Source organism: Rissa tridactyla, chromosome 1, assembly GCF_028500815.1.
Source record: "Rissa tridactyla isolate bRisTri1 chromosome 1, bRisTri1.patW.cur.20221130, whole genome shotgun sequence".
Lineage (NCBI taxonomy): Eukaryota > Metazoa > Chordata > Aves > Charadriiformes > Laridae > Rissa > Rissa tridactyla.
In genome coordinates, this window is record NC_071466.1 from 1,998,480 (window position 1) to 2,020,377 (window position 21,898).

At 45.4% G+C, this 21,898-nt stretch overlaps 1 protein-coding gene across 10 annotated transcripts; it reads left to right on the forward strand.

The window, feature by feature from the left end:
- The first annotated feature begins 87 nt into the window (after window positions 1-87).
- Window positions 88-21,688, forward strand: ANKRD42 (ankyrin repeat domain 42). 10 transcript variants are annotated; one of them, XM_054188040.1, is made up of 14 exons: window positions 88-249; window positions 864-949; window positions 1,551-1,802; window positions 1,956-2,114; window positions 3,951-4,114; window positions 5,671-5,778; window positions 6,598-6,717; window positions 7,320-7,455; window positions 10,798-10,998; window positions 12,006-12,131; window positions 13,639-13,744; window positions 14,359-14,534; window positions 14,944-15,070; window positions 17,788-18,064. In XM_054188040.1, exons 4-14 carry the CDS (start codon window positions 2,096-2,098, stop codon window positions 18,062-18,064), a joined length of 1,560 nt encoding a protein of 519 aa, XP_054044015.1. In that variant the 5' UTR covers window positions 88-249; window positions 864-949; window positions 1,551-1,802; window positions 1,956-2,095. The 10 variants fall into 10 exon arrangements, with proteins under 10 accessions (XP_054044015.1, XP_054044013.1, XP_054044016.1 ...); XM_054188038.1 differs by having other exon boundaries at window positions 864-1,802; XM_054188043.1 differs by lacking the exon at window positions 88-249 and adding an exon at window positions 20,367-21,688 and having other exon boundaries at window positions 320-1,802; window positions 17,788-17,932.
- Window positions 21,689-21,898: the final 210 nt, after the last annotated feature.

The window sequence follows — 21,898 nt, forward strand, 5'->3', positions numbered from 1 at the left end:
TGGCCTCCCCTCGGGCTTCCCCCGGGCCGGCCACACGCCGCCTCTCCCGCCCTGCCCGCCATTTTCCTCCCGCCGCCGCCTCCCGGGCGCCGGGGCAGCGCACACTGTGCCCATAGCAACCGGAGGAGGAGGAGGAGGGCCCAGCGAGTGAGGCAGGCTCCCCGGTGAGAGCGGCGGGCTGCCGGCCGCTTCTGCTCTGAGGAGCCGCCATGCCGACGGCCGCCGCACCGCCTCCCCCTTCTCCGGCCGGTGAGATGGGTTCGCCCGCGCTCCTTCTTCCCCTTTTCCCTCCCCTAAGGGCTGGGGGCAGCCTCCGTAGCACCCCCCCCCCCCCCCCCCGCCCCGAGCCCGGCCGTGGCGGCACCGGGCGGTCGCTTCGCCCCCACAGCGGCGCTTCTCCCGCCCGGGCCGTGAGGGGAAAAGCGCCGCGGGCGGCGGCGCCACGGCGGGGAGCGGGTCGGGGTCCGCCCGCTGCCGCGCTCCCTCGTCCTCGGCTTTCCCTCATTTATTTTGCCCAAAATCCGCAGTTTGTGACACGGGGCTCCACCGGGACCCACTCAAAATAGCCCCACAGAGGCCTGGCGGCTTGGCCTTGGCCTGCAGCGGGACTTGGCCAGGGCCGACTCGTCCTTTGGAGCTGCTGCTAAGGAGTTCTGTGTAGGATTGGGTTTGTCTGTTACAGAAACTAACCTGAAATTGCCTCTTTTTCCCTGTTCTGAGCCTTATTTTTCTTCACTTAGAATCATAGATTGGTTTGGGTTGGAAGGGGCCTTAAAGTTCATCTAGTTTCAACCCCCTCCCCTGGGCAGGGACACCTCCCGATAGACCAGGTGACTTAATTTCTTTAATTGAATTCTGGGCAGGTACTCGTCTCAAAAACAGTATTCGTCTCATCTCCTTTCTCCAAAGGAGTTTCCTCTCAGAACGTCCAATGAGCATTTGATAACAGGTTTGATAAAAAAATTACACTGAAATGATGGAACCCCATCCTTCACTTTCAAAATCAACGCATTTTGTCCAGAATTCACGTTAACAGCTGTTTGCTGAACTGCAGTCCCAAGGCAGCTGCCTTCGGCTTGTGTGTGGTGGCCTGCGCCAAGAAGCAGCGCAGCAGCACTCGGTGTCCATCTCCGTGCAGTTGTGGGTCTCCAGAAGGAGAAGGGAGACAAAATTCACTCTGCTGGTGGGCCTTGTGTTTGCTTTTCTTCTAGATAAAAAAAAAAAAAAAAAAAAAGGATTACCTTGAACTTGTTGCAGTGGAACATTGTGTAAAACACATTAGTACTTTGGCAAGTTGTGTAATTGGCCAGATCTTCCTCTGATGTAAGTCTGTATAATTGCGCTGAAGTCTGTAACCCTCACTTGGCGTAATGAGAAATGGCTCCCCTGTGGGAAAATTATGTCCTGGTGATATCGTCTCCTTAAAAAAACAACTCAAACCACAAAACATACTTAAATATTCTCTGGAAACATGAACTAGATGACCTCCTGAGGTCTCCTCCAACCTGCATTATTCTGTGTTTGTCTGCTGCGGCTGTTTGTTCATACAGCATTTTGCAGGATGGAGTCCCGGTTCCTAACTGAAGCCGCGTTGTGCAGGGCAGCGATACAACCTGCTCCGCTGGGCGAGGTGGAAGTGCAGTGATACACAGCCACAAGATCAAGTGGTGTGTTACAGCACAGGGCGTGCCGCTGTCAGCTGGGATTATTGAAACAGTTTCAGCCCTCTTTCCCTCTCTGTGGCAACCCCAAATCTGCCTGAGCACTGCTATCACGCTACAGATTACATGAAAAAGGCACTGGTAAGATGTGAAGGCTGGTTTTCATCGTATTTACTGATTATTTTGTTTTACATGTATCATGAAGATTTTCACGCAACCTCTCATTTATATTCTTTAATATTTTTTATCTCAAATTGCGTAACAATTCTAACTACTACCATTTCTTCTCCACAGGTGGAGAAGCTGAGGCACTAATACCCTAAGACCTACATTTTCATGCTTGCTTGACTTGCAAAACAGCAGCCCACCTCTTCAAGACTTTTTCTAACAGCGTGAAATCTTATGAAACAGTGTTAGCGCATTTTGATACTGGAATGATGACTACTCAAGAAGGTGATTACTAATTGTTTGAGGTTCCTCTTATGCTTGGCTATCTGAAGTTAGCCCCCTCAGCCATTAGATCTACTTGCATCACATATTTCTGTTTGCAAGTTTTGGCAAGATATCAAGATGTTGCCACGGGGTTTGGATATGTAACTCCCATTGTTTCCAGTCACGTAGTTAGTCATTGGAAAGGCCTGAAGGAGAACACGGGTTATTTGATCCCACGGCCTGGTGAAGGGTTTTTTGTTTTTTGACCCCACTGCTTCTACGTGTAGAGTTTGATTCTGTGCCACTGAGGTCAGTGAAAATATTATTGACTTTGGTGGGATCAAAATATCAGGCTGCTAACAGGGAGATGTGACAGAGCAATGCCATAGTTCTAGCAAGAGAACAACACAGGATGAGTAGCACGTTGTGTAAAGAACTACTTTTCCACAGCAGCTTTAATTCTGACATCAGCTTGTCCTGAAACTGGTCTGTGTAGCTCAGTCAAGAGCAATTACAGGGTATGCTCATTTGGTGAAGGCTCTGGTGCCCTCCAGTGTGGTACACCATGCTATGCCAAGTCCTTAGGCAGCAGCAGCAGGAGCATGGCCATGTGGAGCACCTGGGGAGTGATGGCTGAGAGCTTGTTTGCCCAAATGAGAAGCCTCGCTGGTGTTGTACTTGAAAATGTGATTAATGTAAGAGTTTGTGGTGCCCACATCTTGGAATAGAGCCAGCGTTGGGGTGGACCTGCTCTAGCATTTGCATACATAGATGGAGTAGCTGTGCTTCTTGTTGTTTTTCTTCTGGGTCTTACTCTTTTGGGCCCTTTTCTGGGGCTGGAGGGAGCATGGCTGTCTCGGGTTTTTGTATATTGCTCTGTTTCTCACAAACGGGAGAAGTGATTTAGGATTAGTGGCACAGAGTCTAGGAGAGAAACCTTATGAAATTCAACAAGGGCAAGTGTAGGGTGCTGCACCTGGGGAGGAATAACCCCACGCACCAGGACAGGTTGGGGCTGACCTGCTGGAGAGCAGCTCAGTGGAAAGAGACCTGGGAGTCCTGGGGGACAACAGGATGACCATGAGCCAGCAATGTGCCCTTGTGGCCAAAAAGGCCAATGGCATCCTGGGGTGCATCAAGAAGAGTGTGGTCAGCAGGTGGAGGGAGGTCATCCTCCCCCTCTACTCTGCCCTGGTGAGGCCGCATCTGGAGTGCTGGGTCCAGTTCTGGGCTCCCCGGTTCCAGAGGGACAGGGAACTGCTGGAGAGGGGACAGCAAAGGGCTACCAAGATGCTGAGGGGACTGGAACAGCTCTCTGATGAAGAAAGGCTGAGGGATTTGGGTCTCTTCAGTCTGGAAAAAAGATGACTGAGGGGGGACCTTATCAACGCTTATAAATACTGAAAGGGTGGGTGTCAGGAGGATGGGGCCAGGCTCTTTTCAGTGGTGCCTGGGGACAGGACAAGAGGCACAAACTTGGACAAACCTAAACATGAGGAGGAACTTCTTTGCTGTGAGGGTGGCAGAGCCCTGGCACAGGCTGCCCAGAGAGGTGGTGGAGTCTCCGTCTCTGGAGACATCCCAACCCCGCCTGGAGGCGTTCCTGTGCCACCTGCTCTGGGTGACCCTGCTCTGGCAGGGGATGGGACTGGGTGATCTCCAGAGGGCCCTTCCCACCCCTACCACTCTGTGATTCTGTGATTCCTGCTGTTATGAATCGCAGTTTCATAGGTTACTCCGAACATTTTGGTTGATTCCTGTGAAGCTGACACCCTGATGTTTCTTTGACTCATCACTTATTTTATAGCTCTTAAATGTTGCTGAACTGACTAATGCCCTTTTATTATTCCTCACTAGCTGTCAAGAAGAAGCAAAACTATACTAGTGTACATGAGGCAGTGAAAGCTGGTGATGTAGAACAGCTTGTGTCAATGATAAAAAGTGGAGCTGGCATTAATGAGGTGGATTTAGTCCACAAATTCACACCGTTGCACTGTGCTGCACACTCTGGAAGTCTGGAGGTAAAACATTTTTATAGGTTAATGTTTTCCTTCTTTGGGAGAGGCTGGACACAAAATTGCTAGCTTTCATCAAGCTAAATCAATAACCTCTGCCTGTTTTTCTCATTAAATATATTCACTAAGAACAGAAGTACAGGGTTTTAGGTTTTCATTTTATCTTTCTGAAGCCCCAGGCAGTTTATATAGTCAACGTTGCCAGATTTTACAAAATCAGTGATTTTCTTACTCTGAGCAAAATGGGCCCCATGGCCTCATGTGCCCTTCCAGACTCATGACCTTCTTTTGTCCCTATTGTGTTTTTCCCTTCTCTTGGGACACCTAGAAAATCCTGTAAGATGTGTAAAATGTTCTGCAGGTGATTGAAACAGGAGAGAAGTGATGTGAAAACATGTTCATTGTGTTTACCAGTGTCCTGTCCTGTGCCTCCTTCTCTATACAAATAGTCCTGATGATTGATACATTTTATTTGAATAAATAAAACTGTTGAATATTGATGGAGGAATCAGCAGGTGCTGGCACAAATGTTTTGAACTGCCAGGAGGACGGAGCTGCTGCATTCAGCACAATATTCGCCTTCTTGTTGCAGCGTCCTTGTACAATCTTCATAGCAATCTAACCTCGAAGCAACGAGGCCACAAATAACCATATAAAAATTCATGTCCCAAAGGAAAGAATGTAAAGTTCTTGCTAAACTCAAGAAATAATAAGTGCAATGCTGTTACAGGAATGTACAGCAACTGTCAAGAAATGCTGATCATCATGTTGTCAACCTTAAAAACAAATTGCTTACCCACCCTTTTCAGCCTCTATAAATTCTGCCATTTTTCATTCGACTCTCCTACTTTGCAATCAATGTATCAGACTTTATTGAATTATCTGTCATCTATTTGCTGCTAAGCTCTTTCGTAGAAATATTGGAGGAACCGGAGCTGTAGGCTGCCTAAAAGAAGACAATAAATCATAATAATATATAACCAAAAGTTTTAACTGGTCCTCTAGGTGGTTTTGGATAGTCCATAAAGCTTTCTATTGCAAGCAATAATATCTGCTGGAAAAAGGTGAATAAGCAAAACCAAGCTGTGGAAGGATGAGAAGAGAGATGGAATTGCGTACACCTAAGGAGCCTAATAAATTAGAGGAGGCTTTAAATTGGGTGCATTGTATTTTTCCTGCCATTAATTTTAGCTGGAATTCAAGTGAGCGTGTTTGCATTGTTTTTTCCAATGCTTTTACCTCACGCTGTGTGAATACTCTCACAGATTACATTTTAAATTTGGGAGAGTAAAATTAAGAAGCCATACTGTAAATCAATGCTAGGGTCTGAATTAGTAGGTTATTTGCATTTTTTGTACTCTTGGGTGAAACCTGGAAAGTATAGCTTACCTGTAACTTCCTAATGCACAAGTCTCTGGCTAAGGCATGCCATGGGGTGTCATATTTCCGTAATGACGTATTCTGATACTGTTTTGAAATGTAACATTGACTGATAAATTAAAGCGTGCCTCAGATACAGGATAAGAATAGTTACATAAAACCCTTTGGTTCTGGTTGAGCAGTGCCTTCACTGGTTGCTCTGGCACGGAGCCGATACAGCGCAGGTGACTGTCAGAGGCTGGACAGCAGCTCACCTTGCGGCTATCCGAGGTCAGGATGCTTGCATGCAGGTACGTGTAAATCTTCACTCTCAAGAGAAAGTAAGTAGGGCAGAACTTCAGTTTGGACAAGTTCGCTATGAAGATCAGCTGAGAGCGCTCCTAATGGAGCTATGAGTATCTCATCTCGACGTCTTTACATCTGGAATCAAGTCACTCTTGTTAAAACCAGTGAACTCATTTGCGCTGTCCGTGCAAACAGATTTGTTTTGCGTAGTGTCATTGCCTTGAGGCCAGCCCAGCGTTGATCATCTGCTGATCATCTCAAGTCATCCTGTGTCATGGGTTAACCCCAGCTGGCAACTAGGGCCACGCAGCCGCCTGTGCATTTTTCCCCCTTCCCTGAGAAGGGCAGGGAGAAGAGGGAGAAAGAGAGGGGAAAGGGGAAAAAAACCTTGTGGGCTGAGATAAAGGCAGTTTAATAATAATAGAATATACAAGACACAAGTGACTTGCATTACCCAGTAAATTGGTGAACTGGCACCGTCCCGAGGAGAGATCGCGAGTACCCCCCTTCCCCTGGCTAACCCCATTTATATACTAAGCATGACGACTGCGGTGCGGAACATTCCGTTGGCCATTCCATCATACTATCCATACTCCTTATCAGCTTCTATGGGAAGCTGGAAAAAGTCCTTGAAAAATATAAACATCATCTGGCAACAACTGAAATGATATGCATTATTGACATTTCTTTCATACCAAATCTGAAACACAGCAACCATTAGAAAAAAAAAAAATTAACTATCCCAGCTGAAACCAGGACATCCTGCTTGGCAGTGTTTGCTTTTTCAGCTTGTGAACTGAACTTCGGCTTTGTGTTTCTTTTAGGCTTTGTTAAAAAATGGAGCAAACGCAGAAGCTCAAGATGATCGTGGATGCACTCCGTCCCACTTAGCTGCAGCCCACGGGCAGTCTTACACCTTACAGACCCTGCTGCGGAGTGGAGCGGTGAGAGACTTTTACCCACGGTTCCCTAGCGCAGGGCCAAAGTCTGACATCTTTTTCCAAACAAAACACTCCCTAGATTAAACTGAGATTTAGGACTATAGATTAATTACTGTTGGCACGTTCTTGTTGGTGAATTTATTTTTAGGGTAAATTTCCATTTTTTTATTGTAATGTACACTAGAGAAATGATCCAAAAATCTACAGAGAATCAATAACGTGAGTAAGCGACATCCACTGAGGATGTCATTAAGTGAAGATCAGGCCCTGCGGTGGTTGGGATTTTTTGCAATTGTACAAATCTTCTATAGTAAAGGAGATACAAACTTAAAAAAAAAGATGCATATTTAGGGAATAATGACTAATGCAGTGATAGAAGCGTGTCTAAAAATGCACCTTTTATATGTGTATCGTTTAAATAAGACCAAGAACCTGTGAAAAGTACCTGTCTTGGAATGCAAACTGCATACATGGCATGGACTTTGAAAAAAGTTATTTCATTTGATTTACATAACAACACAATGAACAGCTGATTCCTGTTTATAAAATTTTTCTTGTGTCTAAGATTCATACATGAATGAATGAACCTGCTGCTTTCGTTTTAGAATGTAAATGTTTCGGACAGGAATGACTGGAAGCCTGTTCATTACGCTGCTTTTCATGGTCGCTTGGGGTGTTTGCAGCTTCTTGTTAGATGGGGAGCCTGTATAGATGATGTGGATAACAATGGAAACCTTCCAGGTATATCAGGATAAATCATATTTTTTTTAACCTTTGATTTACAGTTGTGTGATGTGATAATTGTAGTAAATTATAAGCGATGCACACCAGCAGCATTTGCTATTTGGTTCCATGCAATCAACGTAGTTATTCCATTTTTGTAATGATGGGGGAGTTTATAAAACCCAAAGTATTTATCTGTTGGTGACTGTATCCTATTCACCTCCTGCTGCTGCTGCTGGCAGGGCTCTGAGCTGATGGGTGCTGGAATAGGGAGCAGAGCGCGCTGTGTAGGTGGGCAGCATCTCATATGCGTGTGATGGGGCGCCTGTGCCAGTGGCGGTGACAGGAGGAGAAGGGTAGGTGGAGCAGGAGGCAGTTTCAGCTGCTATATGCTTCTTTTTGAATTTGTGCCAGGCTTTAATGGCTGTGCCAGTGTGATCAGATTCTGGCACGTTCCTACGCAGGTTTTTGTATCCCACTGTTTCTTAACTGATTTGGTAAAACCCTTGCTGTCATTTACCTTCAATTTCTTCATCTTGATTTCTGGAATACTGGTATTCTGTATTGTCTGTAATCTGTACTGTTTTCATAATCATGAGTGTAGTCACTTCAGCACAAAAAACAGGCAGTGTTTATTCCTTGCTCTTCATATTTTCTGCAGTGTCCCTCTGCCTACCATGCCACTGCCTCAATATCCTCTGTAAATTGAACGGTATTTTCATACCCTGTGTTCTCACTGCATCCTTTCCCTTTTAGCATTTTCCTTCTTATGCTTTGCCACATTATTTGTTCCAAATAACGCATATTTTTTTTCTGTAACTTGTTTAGAGTTATCTTTTAAAATCCCGTCTTAAATTCTTCTACCCTCTGTTAAACATCACTTTTACCTCGTAAACTGATATCTATGTTCTGTTTTGCAAACCTGGGTCTTGTTAAAGGATGGGAGGCCCTTGCATCCCAGCAGGACATCTGGTGTGTGAGCCGTAAGGGGTCATGATGACAGGCACCCTGGTGGCAGTGCAGAAGGTAGCTTTATTTGCATTTGGGAACACTTCCCTTGTAACAGAGAACCTTCTCCCTTTTATGGAGAAGTGGCAAATGCCAGCATAGTTCTTCTTAAATGCTCTCTATATACTGGTTAGTAGAAAATTGGTTTTGTTGTTATTTTGACATATACAGAAGCTTGATCCTCCAGCCTTTTTTCTGTTTCATTTGATCATATTATCATCCAAAGGAAAGAAAATGCTTTGGAACATGGCTAGTAAAAGATTAATAAAGTGGTGTGATGTACAGACCAGCTTTTCCTCGGCTTCTGAAACAGCGAAGTGAACTTAAAGCATCTTTACATATTTCAGCTTCAAGATTAGCTGCACAGTGCTATCATTTTTCCTAACATTACACTGAAAGAAATTTACTGAGGTTGCGATGCCATACATCTAAAACTTGGCTGCACCTTTTGCATGTGTGTGTTGTAGTCGAGGCTTTGATTACCTATAGCATGGTAATTTTGGGGGAGAACTGTGTCTCATTCAGTGTACTGAATAGGCTGTGTCAACATTTTGTTTTCTCTCTGTATTTGTTTTTTGGCCATATCCGTGTTTCATTTATTGCTCAGTGGTTAAGCCTGTTCTAAATACAATATTAAGTTAATTGTAGTGCAACATCTGAATTTTTCACAGGCTGTTTTTTCACTCGCCACTTTGAGAAGGGCGAATAGTGTTAGCCTCATTTTATAAAAGGCGAGATGAAACACGGAGAAGTTGGGATACCAACACCAACTACCCACTGCCTATTTGTGATGCCCGAGACCAGGTTTTTCAAAGTTCTCAGCATCACAGTACTCTCAGTCTTCAGTTTCAGCTGCAAGTGCTCAGCGTGCCTGAGGCTCACCCGGCACAGTTACGTGTTGGGCACTAGCTACTGAGAAACACGCAGATTAAAAGCCACCGATGAAATGTTCCTTTATGTGCACAGGACAGACATCTGATTAAAAACAAAGTTTCATCCCCAAAGGTGAAGTTTTATCCTTGAGATTTTAGGTATCTGAAAGTGGATTCATAAGGCTTGAGTCAGTGTTTCACCAGCTGACTAGTAATCAGTACTTAATTTTAAGGTGGTACCTCTTCTTTTTACTTCTCCCTGAGTAACTAACTCAGGGAGAAGGGAAGAAAATTAAGACAATGGGAAAACCTGCCCTGATTTCAGTGAAGCTCAGATTTTGGAGCTTTAGATTTTAGCAATCATCTGTACCTAACTGTTGTCATCGTGCCATGAAACAAATATCCATCACCTTTTGGAGCAGTTATGCTCTGTAAAGCTGTGGGTGGTTTGCAATAGAGAACCTGATGCGCCAAAAATTACCTCTTAAGTGACATGGGTTTTTTTTGGTCCTGGTTACATTGTTTATTAACTATGAATACAATGAGATTCTTATTTGGAGACAAACTAATCTTTTTGCCTATAGAACATCAGCCAGCTTTTACAGAGCTTTTTCATGGAGTGATAACATGTAATAAGCATGTTTTTTGGCAACTTCTTCCCTTTAATGGGACTAGAGAATACTAATAATTTCAAAACAATGAGCATGTGTTGTGTACCTCTTAGTTTGTTATAGGCCCAGCACTTTAGTGGTATCCAATAACTAAACCTCAGCATAGCACAAAGGACAGGAAACACTTGACCCCCACAGGGAAGCAGTCACTGCCGTGGGGAGGCGGAGCAGCCCCGCACGCAGCAACCCTCTACAGCGGATGAAGGAAAGAAAAGTAGGGCAGAAGTACTGTGAACAGAAGTCTCTGTCACGGGGCGCACCTTCAAATATTTTACCCAGTAAAGCGAATGTCGCTGTCCTCAATTTATAGGTGGGGTAACGGAGATGCAGAGGTGTGATAAAACTTGTTTGTGGTGGTCCAGTAGAGGTGGGACTAAAGGAGAAACGACCTCAACTCCTAATCAAGGAAACCCCTTGCTGGCCTTCTGTAATGACAGCGAAGTCAGACAGCTGCCGAGGAGTGACTTTTGTGTTCGTGGGGAAGATGAGACCACAGCGGCGCACTCTCCTAGCTAGTGCTCAAAGGCGTCTTGGCAGTGTTGTGTTGTCTCTTGCAGTCAGCTCGACCAGGGAATCTTCTCTGCAGATCCTGTCATTGATTCTTTTACCTCCTTTGCGTAGAGCCAAACTCTGTCCTGGGTAGGAGCTGAGCATCCCCTGTCCAACTGAGGCTGCTCCTACTTGTTGTGCCGTGTTGGATGGCTCAAGTGCTGGTAGACGAGCTCGATCTGACTAGTGGTGAGAGCACTGCTTTCTTGGTGGGCATCAGTGCTCTGCTCTAACATGCTTTGTTTCACCCTGTGCTATAGCTCATCTGGCAGCAGTGGAAGGGCACTTGCATTGCTTCAAGTTCTTGGTCAGTAAAATGGCCAGTGTCATGCACACGCTGAAAGCCAGGAATGACCACGGAGAGACTCCAAGGGACTTGGCTGAACGGTTCTATAAAGATAATATTCTGCAGTATATTGACGGTGCAGAAAAAGAGGAAGGGCATCCAGAGACACAGGAAGGTGAGCGTGGATTAAAATACTGTTAAAATAGGCATTGTAATTCTATAGAAATGCTCGATTCTGAAAACTCGTGTGAGCAGAAGTATAACATTTAAATTCCCAACATAAGGAAGAGCTGTTCCTTTCAATACTGACTACACTTACTGATAGCTAAGGCTGGGATACTCAATGTGATTTTATAAATGTCTTCGGTTTACCCATTATTGAAATAAACCATGTCACACTATGTTGAACTATGAATACCAAGTTATTCGTGTTCTTAGACTCTGGTAGACATCCAGGCAAGCTGTATAATTTTTCTGAGTTTTCAGATTTGCCTGCTCAGAATCCCTTATTCGCATTGAATAGCAACTTAGCCTGAAAATGTCCCACTGAAATTAAGGTTACTTGCTAACGAGCAATAACTACTGCCGTCAGAACAGCCAAAGGATGCAAGAGTGGCAAGGTCTGTAAGGAGAACCTTCAGCAGAGCAAGGATATGGGAACTGCACCTTCACTTCTCTACTTTTTCCAGGCACTTACTGACCCTGTCTGCTAGTCTTTGGTCATTATACATATATGTATATGTGTCAGTACTCCCCGCCTATAAAAAATAACTAGAAAAAGCAAATTGCCTGGGTAGTTTTTAAGTAAAAATTAAAATAGTTTATATATTTGGTCAGACTATGAAATTCAAAATGAGCAAATGACTCCAGTTACAAGTAATGCAACATCAACTGTAAAACAAAGGTATACTTGTTATTTCAGGGTTTACGAAATTAATCTCTTAACTCTATAAGATGCCTGTAGCCATAACCAAGACATGTTTAATCAAGTCTATAATGAACAGTGCTGGTTATGCAGCTGCATTTTAAATGATTGAGGGTGCATTAACCTGGCTAACTATGGCTATAAAGTGTCTATGCATCAGTTGCTATCAGAGAGACAAGCGGTGAGAGACAACTAAGGACATGTTTGGTGGAATTACTGGCATCCGTTTGGAAATATTATATATATTTCATTTTCAGTTTTAGCTTTCCCAGCCCATGACGCTGTTTTCAAAGGGGACTTGTTAGAGCTTAGACGATTAGTGAGAAGTGGAGTAATCAATATTAATGAGCGGGATGATAAAGGATCCACTCTCATGCACAAAGGTGAGTAATTATGATCTGTGTTTCAGCTTGTTACTGTTTGTTGCTGACTTGTTGACTTAGTTTTTCAAGTGGCTGCTCATCAGATAAACTTCATGAACAACAGCATCTCATTTCCTAAGGGCTCAAAAGGGCAACCCTTAAAAAAGAGATTTTGTGATGTATGTGTGCGTAGGTGTCACTTTAAAAACAAAATAACCAAGCTGAAGTCAAGAAAGAAGAGTTTATGTTAAAGAGAAAACAACATCGCAACTGAAAACTAAATCGTAGGGGTTTTTTTATCAGGTGAGATGTGACTTTTAGACACGCTGGCTAGCTAGGTATAAGAATGTTTTTTTCGTGGCCTAGGCTTTTATTTACTGAGCATATCAGTACAGTGGAGATGTGTTGTAAAAACCACAACAAAGCAATTTGGTAGTACGCTGTGAAGGAAAGTAAACTGCTGGTACCTAACACCTTGAGATCTGGTGGAGTGCTCGCATTACAGGAAAATGGCCCTTTTGTGTTTGAGGGTTTCACAGTAATGTTTGAAAGAATAGGAGGGGAAAGAAAGAGAGAGATACTCTCGTAATATGCTTTTAACACTTCTTTTAAACACCTTTTTGAATAGATATAAATGGTAGAATTTTAAAAAACATAATTAAACTTCTCATGAAAATTGTGTATTGATTTTAAAAGTGTTTTTTACATTCTTTCCCACCCTCTTTTATTGGAATGTGCTCACCTACAACTGTTTCATGCACAGTCTTTACGTGCAATGTTGGTGTTATGGGGAAATACTATGTCTGATTGCCATTTCAGTTCCTTATCTCAGTAAGAAAACAAATACGGCAAACATCCAAAGGGGGTGCTGTCAAGAAATGGATTTATTCTTCCTTGTGAAAAACAGCTTACAGGTTTCAGCTACACGTGCCAAATACCATCTTCCATATGTGAGACCACGTGGGACGAGCAGTAGCCCTGCCAGATCGTATGATTAGGCAAGGCTGCAGTGGAGAAGTGTTGCCTTCAGTGCCTGGCCCAAGAAATGATGTATCTGTAGCTCCAGCACAAAGCCCTGGCTTCTCTCCTCCTTGAGACAGCACCAGATGGGGGCAACTGGCTGTGTCTGATGTATGGGAGCCCGGTGTTGGAGAGAGGTGGCACTGCTTTGCTGCAAATCTGTGTCATATACGCCTTACTGTAAGAGAGTGTGAGGCAGCATTATTTGTGTGGTCCACGCTCAGTGCGTAAGACTGGGCAAGTTTTGTTTAACTCGTGTCCAGGAAGAGTTGCCTGTAAATTTCTGGAGCAAGGAAGAGGCACAAAACCACATTGTGTGATCTTCCCCAAAACTGCATGTACTCGTGTGACTTGACCATCTTGAAGTACAGGCTTCTGCTAAAATAGTATGTCCCCTGTGGTGTGTTAGTGAACCCAACCCAACGAAATAATGACAAGACGGGGACATTTTAGGTTTGAAACACTTCAGCTGTATGTAACTGACTTGTGCGCACCTTCCTTCCCTTAGCTGCTGAACAGGGGCATATCCATTGCTTACAGTGGTTGATCGAAACGGGAGCCGACTGTGACATTACAAATGACGCTGGAGAGACTCCAAAGGATGTAGCCAAGAGGTAGCAGTACATACCTTGTAGCTTTGTGGTTTATTCGCTTACTGATTATATATCAATATCATGTCAGCTTTGTGGGAATTAATCCCGATTTTCAGTGATGGAGGAAGAACAGATCAGGACCATGAATTCCAGCTCTGAGTGATAAGCAAAGCTGTACTGTAACTATAAAAGTTTTTAATTTTCACTTAATTGAATTCATTTTTTAGCAAGGTCAGACACAAAAGATGAAAACTAGCTGATCTGCAAAAGGGAAGTTGTAAGCCAGTACGCTCCATCTGTACAAAGTAAATGAGAACTAGCAAAGGCCAACCGAATTTTGCTTTAATAAAAATAATACAGTTTCTGATGAGATTCAATTAAGAAAACCTGCAAAGGCAAAGATACCTCTGGTGTCGGAGTCATTGTCGTAAGATTTCATTGAGGCAGAGCTCATGCCATCAGAATGCTACAAAAAGCAGATTAGCTGCCCATAGGTTGTGTACCATCCTGAAACCCCCTCTGATAAATGGGAACACGAAGAGTTTCAGAGAGTTTCTGTCGCATGCAGGGAGCGTGGCTGCATTTTTCCAGGTAATGGGGGATATTTCAGTGTAGGTTAACTGTTCTCTGTGCAGATTTGCCCAACTGGCAGCTGTGGAACTTTTGACACAAACAGCTGGAGACAGTGCCTCTAGTGATGAAGAACTAGATGCAAACAACGTAAAGTTTTTTGAAAGACATGGTGTGGAGGGGAGTACAGATAGCAAAGAAGATTTAACCCTGGATAAAGCAGAGAAAAGGAACGCACGCAGTAAGCACTGTCTTTCCATCGCTCCTTATTTGAAAAAGTTGGTTTAGAGACATTATAGTCCTAGTTGCACAGTTTCTGCCGACTCCTGTGACTTTTTGTTGTAAGAATGGATAGTTGACAGGCCATCTGTACCACTGGGCATTCAAACAAATTGTGGAAAATTAGAAAGCATAGCAGAGGGCAATCACAACGTAACTGTTACTCTGTTTTAATCCGTGTTGGTGAAACCATGTTGGATTGCTGCTTGTTTTTGAGATCTGTCTGCTGTGTGGGTGTCAGGCGTAGCTCAGCATTTGCTGAGCAGTGTGATTTCTGCTCTGTGTCTGTGAGACTGTTTTTCGGACTATTGTATTCCAGCATGACTGTCTTCTCCATGCACTTTACCTACCTGGAGAACTCTGTCTTACAGTAAGGGCCTACCGCAAGATTCAAGAACTTCAACGCCACCTAGAAATTGCCTACAGCAACTACAGACAGCTGGGAGGAATAACTGAAGAGGAGAAGAAGATGAAAAAGGAAGAAAGGGAAGTTGAGAAGTAAGGTTAACTTGTCCTGCTAATGTTTAACTCCGTGAGGCCCATTTTAAAGCCTTATTTAAGTCTGACTTACACTCAGGTTGTTTTGGCCATTCTGTCCTTTCCACTCACCAACTTTAGCCAGGCCAAAAAGAAACAGACTTCGGCAATTTGTCTGACCATTTCTAGACTTCTACCACCAGGATCAGCCCCCCAGCACGACACAAGTGTTTGATGGGTCCATACTTCTTGTGCAGGATTTTCTGCTGGCCTGTCAGGTTTTCCTGCAGCGTATGTGCAGCAGGTCTGAGAAGTCCTGGCTGTTTTGTTTGCGTGGAGGATGCCAAATACATGTATGCACTTTAATGAATCTGAGAAAAGACATTAGTCTTAGCATGGCTTGGATGGAAGTGCATATACAGCAGAAATTATTCAATGACCTGCTACATTTCTGTGTCAAGGGCAATATTTCTGTGCTCAAGAAGGCATTAGCTTATATACAGACACAGAAAAAAAGAAATCTCAGCAAACCTGCCCTTGCACGTGAAGCACTTTTCATAATGTCTGTCTGATTCTCAGGGTCTCCATTAAATGAAAAGGTTCTGTTAGATCAGTCAGGTGATTTGATGGGCAGACTGTCTAAGTCAAAGAAAAGCCTTTCTGTCTATCAAAGATTGAGAGCCTAAACAGTAATGCGTCATCCAGAGGACAGCCCTGTCTCCACCTCTACCTGTCAAAGATTTGGCTGCCCACTGTTCTCAGTCTCTCTAGATAAACACGTCCATTATGTGTTTGGGCCACCCCAAACCACTGTCTCTATTTGGTCACTAAGAGGAGATTGTATCCCGAGGGCTTGCATGCCGTCGAGATGACAGCAGACTTCCCCGTCTGTGTAGATCTGGAGCAGGTGATAGCTGTCACAGATTGGAATTAATTAGTTCATTTTACAACCATATATGAGCCAAGAAGCTGAGGTCAGGACTTCTTGGTTGCGGATCATCCTTTGACTCAGCCCAGGCTGAAACTTCATCTTCCTTACCTTGATATGTCTCTAATGTCGATGTCTGCATCCAAGTTACTTACCTTGAGCTCCTTTTTAGACTCCTTGGAGAGAAGTAGCCACCTTCAGGGCATAATCAGACATGTCCTTCGGGATGAGATTCATCACTTCTGGGAGTATCTCTCCTGGCTTTAAAGGAGGAGGGTGACCAGCTCAGGTGTTGATGCCTGTGTTGGAAGGTCAGAGCAATCGGTTTGCAATGATGGAAGAGTCATTGTTGACTAATGGCAGAAGTGAGAGTTCATTTTGGATAGAGCAGCTACTCAAAATCTAACAGTGTCTTTAGAGGGCTCTGATAAGGCTCTAAGGAATTTTGCTTTCTGTGACATGTGCGGCTAAACTAGAAAAATAGTGAGGATCTCTGAAGGGTTTCTTTCATCTGTGGAGGCCAGGAAGCATCCCTAGCTCCACATTGGCCTTTTGAGATGGAAATACCACTTTTTAGCGTACCTACCTGCCCTTCTTAGGCCACCCACCTGTGGATAAACTCCAAGATGCTTGTATCATATGCCAGAAAACCTCATTATTTTAGAATATTTAATGACAACACCATTTTGCTAGATGAAAGGCAGGAGTTGCCACTTGGGAAGGTTGCCGTAGATTTTGAAGATTCCTTCTTTAGACCATGTTTTCTGGCTCTAAGAGGCCTGTTGTGAACCACTGCCCAGTGCTTTGACCAGGCTGCATTGCGTGCAAAAAATTGCCACCGTGTGTGTCCCACACAGTTTTAGAGCTGTGTGTTATTAATCTGAAGATTGCAAGAAGTCAGCCTGTCCCCCTGAGCACAGATTTCCTGGCATAAGCACGGGCCGTTCTTGCAGTGTCTGATACAGCCTGGAAGCTTTGGGCTGCATGAGTCAGAAATACTTCAGTCTGGGAAATGCGGTAACTCTTGCTGGGAGCTTTTCCTGCTGTGCTGTTTGAAGCCACGGGGCAAATGTCTCCCTTTTCCTTGTACCAATCATCCATCGTTGTAGCTGTGCTAGATCATCCTGATACAGAGAAGAGCCAGCTCAATTCAGATGACTCAGTTGCCGAGGTCAGTTGCTGTTATGATAAGAATATATGTGAATTATGTCTCAGCTAACCAGTTCCAGGAATCTCAATTAATTTAGGAGCCGTCGTGGGTGTGACCGATGAGATCTTGTGCAACTGTTTATCAGACAGTGCTTCAGTTTCCCTTTAGTAAGTGTCATGCAGGCTGGCATTTGAGTATTCCTCAGCCGTGGCTAAGCCAATCAACAGCAAAGATGTAGAGGCACCACATGTAAACGAAAAAGCTGGCCCTGACTCCTCCAGAATGAGAGTTTTGTGCTCTTTCTCAGTTTCATACTAAACCTTTTGCTCCTCGGGTGCTTCTCCCTCTTCTGCAGCTGGCCATGGAGCCGGGTTACAGCCTGCCCGAGACCCTGGCGTCTGGCTGGGTGTGTGGGGAGACGTCTCCATCTCGTGGCCAGATTGCGCTGGGCACAGATGGCGGAGAAGGGAAAAGCGGCTGTTCAGAGCGGCTCCAAAAGGTCTTGAGCCAGGAGCACACGGGAGCGCACCCGGCCCAGCTGGGGTGAAGGGTGCTGCACTGCTTTCTGCTGGGTCTCAGCAAAGGCACAGGACGGTGTGGAGCAGCCAGGGCAGGTTCGGGTGTGCTTCGTGCTCTGCTCGTCTCCTCTGTTTTTGGCAGGGCTGTGAGGGAGCTGGAGGCCCAGCTGGAATATGAGCGGGTCAGGCGGGAGAAGCTGGAAAGCCAGCTGGATGATTACCGTGCTGAGATAAGCCACCTTAGAGAGAGCCTGGAGAAAACGCGCGTCCCCCCTGCTGTCCCCCTGGTGAGTGCCACACGAACTCCCCCAACGTGCGGGACAGAGGCCACTGCCCGTTGCTTGTGCATCTTTGTTCTCGCTAAGATTCCCAGGCACGGTGCTAGGAACTGCTGGAGTAAACGGCCTAGCAGCTTTTAGCTTGGGACACTGAAGTGAGCCGTAGCCTTCGTCGTGTCCTGTCAGTGTCTCTGCCGTGGAAGGGTATCAGTCTCCCTTTGTATCCTGGCAGAGAAGCACCGATATTCTTCATCTTCATATTAACAAAACCGGGAGTGGACTGATCCCCAAGTACTTCCACGCTGCATACGCAGCGACTGCCAGTTGATCTGGGCTGGTAGCTGGTATTTGGGACTGGGCTGGTGCTTCAGGAGAGGTGTGGGCACCACCTAAAGGGTTACCTGGCCTGCGGGTGTGTAGAGATCGCAACCGTGGCTTTGTGGGAGTCTGTAATACGCAAGGACACAGAGGCTTTTATCCTCTACAGTATTCTGCTTTATTACAGATTACCACAAATACCACAAAAATCACCACCAGCAAGCATACCTATGATTAATGTAGCGAATATAAATACATATATGTCAAACTACTACAAAATACTGTTAGCAATCAATAATAGAGTAGCAATCAATAATACGGTAGCAATCAACAGTAAAGCAACAGCTGATGGTATAGCCATAACCAAGTAGGTACATGCTATTACAGGGTACTACAGACTTAGCATTAGTGAAGCCAACTGATGGACAGCCTGACAGCTGACGTACTTCGGATTGCTTGCCTGTAAGGGAACGTGATGTCGGTATGAAGTGATTTAGACAGATTTCAGAAGGGGCTAAACCATCCCAAAGGGGAGGACAAACTGATCCCGGAGGGGGACACAACCATCCCCAAAAGAGGGAAGACAAACTGAACCCCAAAAGTGGGCCCAGAGAGGGACCAAGAAAATAACAGTCTCACTTGAAAGATGATCCACGTCACAGAGCGTGGAGTCAGCCAGGCGGCCCTGGTGAGAGGAAAAAAGTCGTAGAAAGTTTGTGCGGAGAATTCAGCCTCTTTAGGAAGGTATGTGCAGCACGGGAGGTTCTCGGAGAGAGGGGCCCGATTTTGGATTAAATATTAAGCCCTTTTTGTATCATAGGAGGGTGGCTAACACCACCACTGCAAGCAAACAATGGATGCTGATGTTTCTATTTCTAATTTTCTACTTTCCACCCGTAACAGCCGATAGATGATGAGGTTCCTATTATTTCAGACCATTTTTTCTTTTTTTCCAGACTATTTTCCACCTTTTCAGACAGTAAGTTGCCTTAACAGTCCCTTGGTTTTGCACTTACTGGTGGTGTCCCAGGATGCCTCTGGTTCTCAGGTACCACAGCTGTGGTTTAAAGCGGCCAGCTGCCCTTTTCAAGGATGTTTCTTGTTCCAGGCTCACAGTTCCCAGGCCGGCCGACTTACTCTCTCAGTATTTTTCGGCAGGCAGTTCCTGCTGTTCAGGTTTTCCCCTTGTAACCGGGCCGCCTTTCTGGCTGCTCACATCAGGTATCAACCCGACGTGTCAGCCCCTCGCCCCCAGCTGGCGTGGTTTGTAGCAACTGCAGCAGGGCTGGTAGGGTGTTTCTTTTGCTTCAGAACTCGCTGTTAGAACTGGTTTGTTTTCCTGCCTTTGTCCCCAGCGGGGGCAGTGAGTTGGTGGAGTACTGCAGTACAATGCTGTACTGCTGGGTGCAGCGGCTGGTTTCGGTGGGTGTTCTTGTGTGTCGTCTGCTGTCATCTTAATTAACAAGCCCGCTGACAGCAAAGATGACGCAGATACGAACTATTGATTGGCTTAGTAAGCAAAGACAGAAAAATTGTATCTTTTTAAAAAATCGAATCGTGAGGGTAGATCAGAGGTTCCCATGCTAACTCTGGGGACAGGAGAGCTGGCATTTCAGACCTTTCCCTGCTACGTGACGCCCACAAGCTGATGGGACTGCTGAGACCCTCGGGCCAGCCGGGGGCCTCCACCTTTGAAAGAAAAGCCACTTTCTGCTTCCACAGCTCAGTTTAAGACATTACCCGTTCTCCTTCCCTGGCGGGTTTAAATGGAGGCATAGAGTGCCCCATTTCTAGGGTGAAATAGTGGCTGTGGTTAGTTTTTTCACCGGTGGCAACCTTAAAAGGTCCAGTTGGGCATTAGGTTTAGTAGCTGGGACTGGAGACAACTTCTATTGAGGCAGGTTTGTTTTCAAAAACTTCTGCTCCGAGTGACTGCTACACCCAAGGGGCCTTCAAATCTTACCTCACTGTGCCTGCCCTCCCGTGCTGGCACTGCGCTCTGCCTCAGCTGCAGTTTGAGCACAATATTCTGGGGTTACTCAAAGCCATGTATTTTACATCCTGTCTTATGAGGTAGCAGGTTTCAGCGATTGCTATTTAATGGCTGCGATATCCTTTGTTTCAGGAAGCTGAGAGCGTCTCCAAGTCTTGCAAAGAGAAAAAGAAAGCAAAGAAGAAGCCAGCGGGCAGCCCTGGAGGAGTGTTTGTGAGACTGCGCTGAGGAATAAACCTCCGAGGAGGGACAGGCAGACGGAGGAGGGAGAACGGCAATATCCCAGACAACGCAAAGCGTTTGCGTACCCAGCTCCACAGATGAGCCGCGGTTCATTGTTCTATTCATTGCTCTATAGTTCGCTGAACTATTTTTTTAGTTCTCTGGGACAGAAAATATTTTTAAATCACAGCAGCAGCATTTTTTTATTTAAAAATAGAAAAAGCAGAAGGATGTCTCTTCCTGTCCAGGTAGTAGTTTAGCAACAGCTTTGCAGGCTATAAGGTGACATTTCAAGAGGTAACTGCAGCACCGGCATAGGCCCTCCCAGGCCTGAGAACAGTGTCCCCGTTTGACTAGTGCCTTAGGAGGGAAAAAAAGCACCTTAACAATCGGATAGAACCTTCAGCGTGCAACCGGAACACAGTCTGGGAGAAGCACTTCTCAGCAGCCAAGTGCCAGGTCCCTTGATTTCCATCATCAAATCATTCCTAAATGAGCCAGGAGGTAACTCCTTCATGAGGTGGCAGATGAACTGCGGCTGTGGACTTCCCAGTCCAACTCGGGGCTGAAGAGTTCATTAGGATACGGGGCATGTTGCAGGTAGAAACGGCAATACTGACCTCCCTTCCGTGCCAAGGACACAGGCCATGACTTTACGTATCAAGATTTTTCTCTCATCTGTGTGCTACTGTGAAACTCTTTTCCCTTTGAAACCCTCACCGGGCATAATATTTTGAGAGTTTTGATTTCAGTACAAAATCCTTCCATTATAAAGTTAATTTGCTCGTGCTTGAATCCTGATCTGCCCTCTCCTTAGTTACCAAAGGAAACTCAGTCTCTGAGAATTGCAAAGGTACTGAAAAAAAAAAATCACTTTGTTTTGTGTGCCCAGGCTGAGGAAGAGGCACACCAAGTGACAGCATGAGCCTTGTACCAGAGCTAAGGAGGAGAAATCCAGTCTCCAGAGCCTGCCTCGGTGCCTAGGGGAGGATGGTAGCGAGACGCTGCAGCAGATGAGGTACTTCCTACATCACCGTTGGTGCTAAATTCTCACGTAGGAACAGTGCAAAAAAGATCAACCCGAGTCATTCTGCATCCAGGGAAGGGCAACGGAGCTGGTGAGGGGTCTGGAGCACAAGTCTGGTGAGGAGCGGCTGAGGGAGCTGGGGGTGTTCAGCCTGGAGAAGAGGAGGCTGAGGGGAGACCTTCTCGCTCTCTGCAGCTCCCTGAAAGGAGGGGGGAGCTAGGGGGGTCGGGCTCTTCTCCCAAGTAGCAAGTGTTAGGATGAGAGGAAACAGCCTTAAGTTGTGCCAGGGGAGGTTTAAATTGGATATTAGGAAGAAATTTTACACTGAAAGGGTTGTCAAGCATTGGACCAGGCTGCCCAGGGCAGTGGTGGAGTCGCCCTCCCTGGAGGGATTTAAAAGACGCGTAGGTGTGGT

Coding starts and splice junctions, on each gene's coding strand:
- ANKRD42 (XM_054188037.1), top strand. CDS start 3,926: ATGCCCTTTTATTATTCCTCACTAGCTGTCAAGAAGAAGCAAAACTAT. Junction 4,115..5,670: donor CACACTCTGGAAGTCTGGAG/GTAAAACATTTT, acceptor CTGGTTGAGCAG/TGCCTTCACTGGTTGCTCTG. Junction 6,718..7,319: donor CCCTGCTGCGGAGTGGAGCG/GTGAGAGACTTT, acceptor CTTTCGTTTTAG/AATGTAAATGTTTCGGACAG.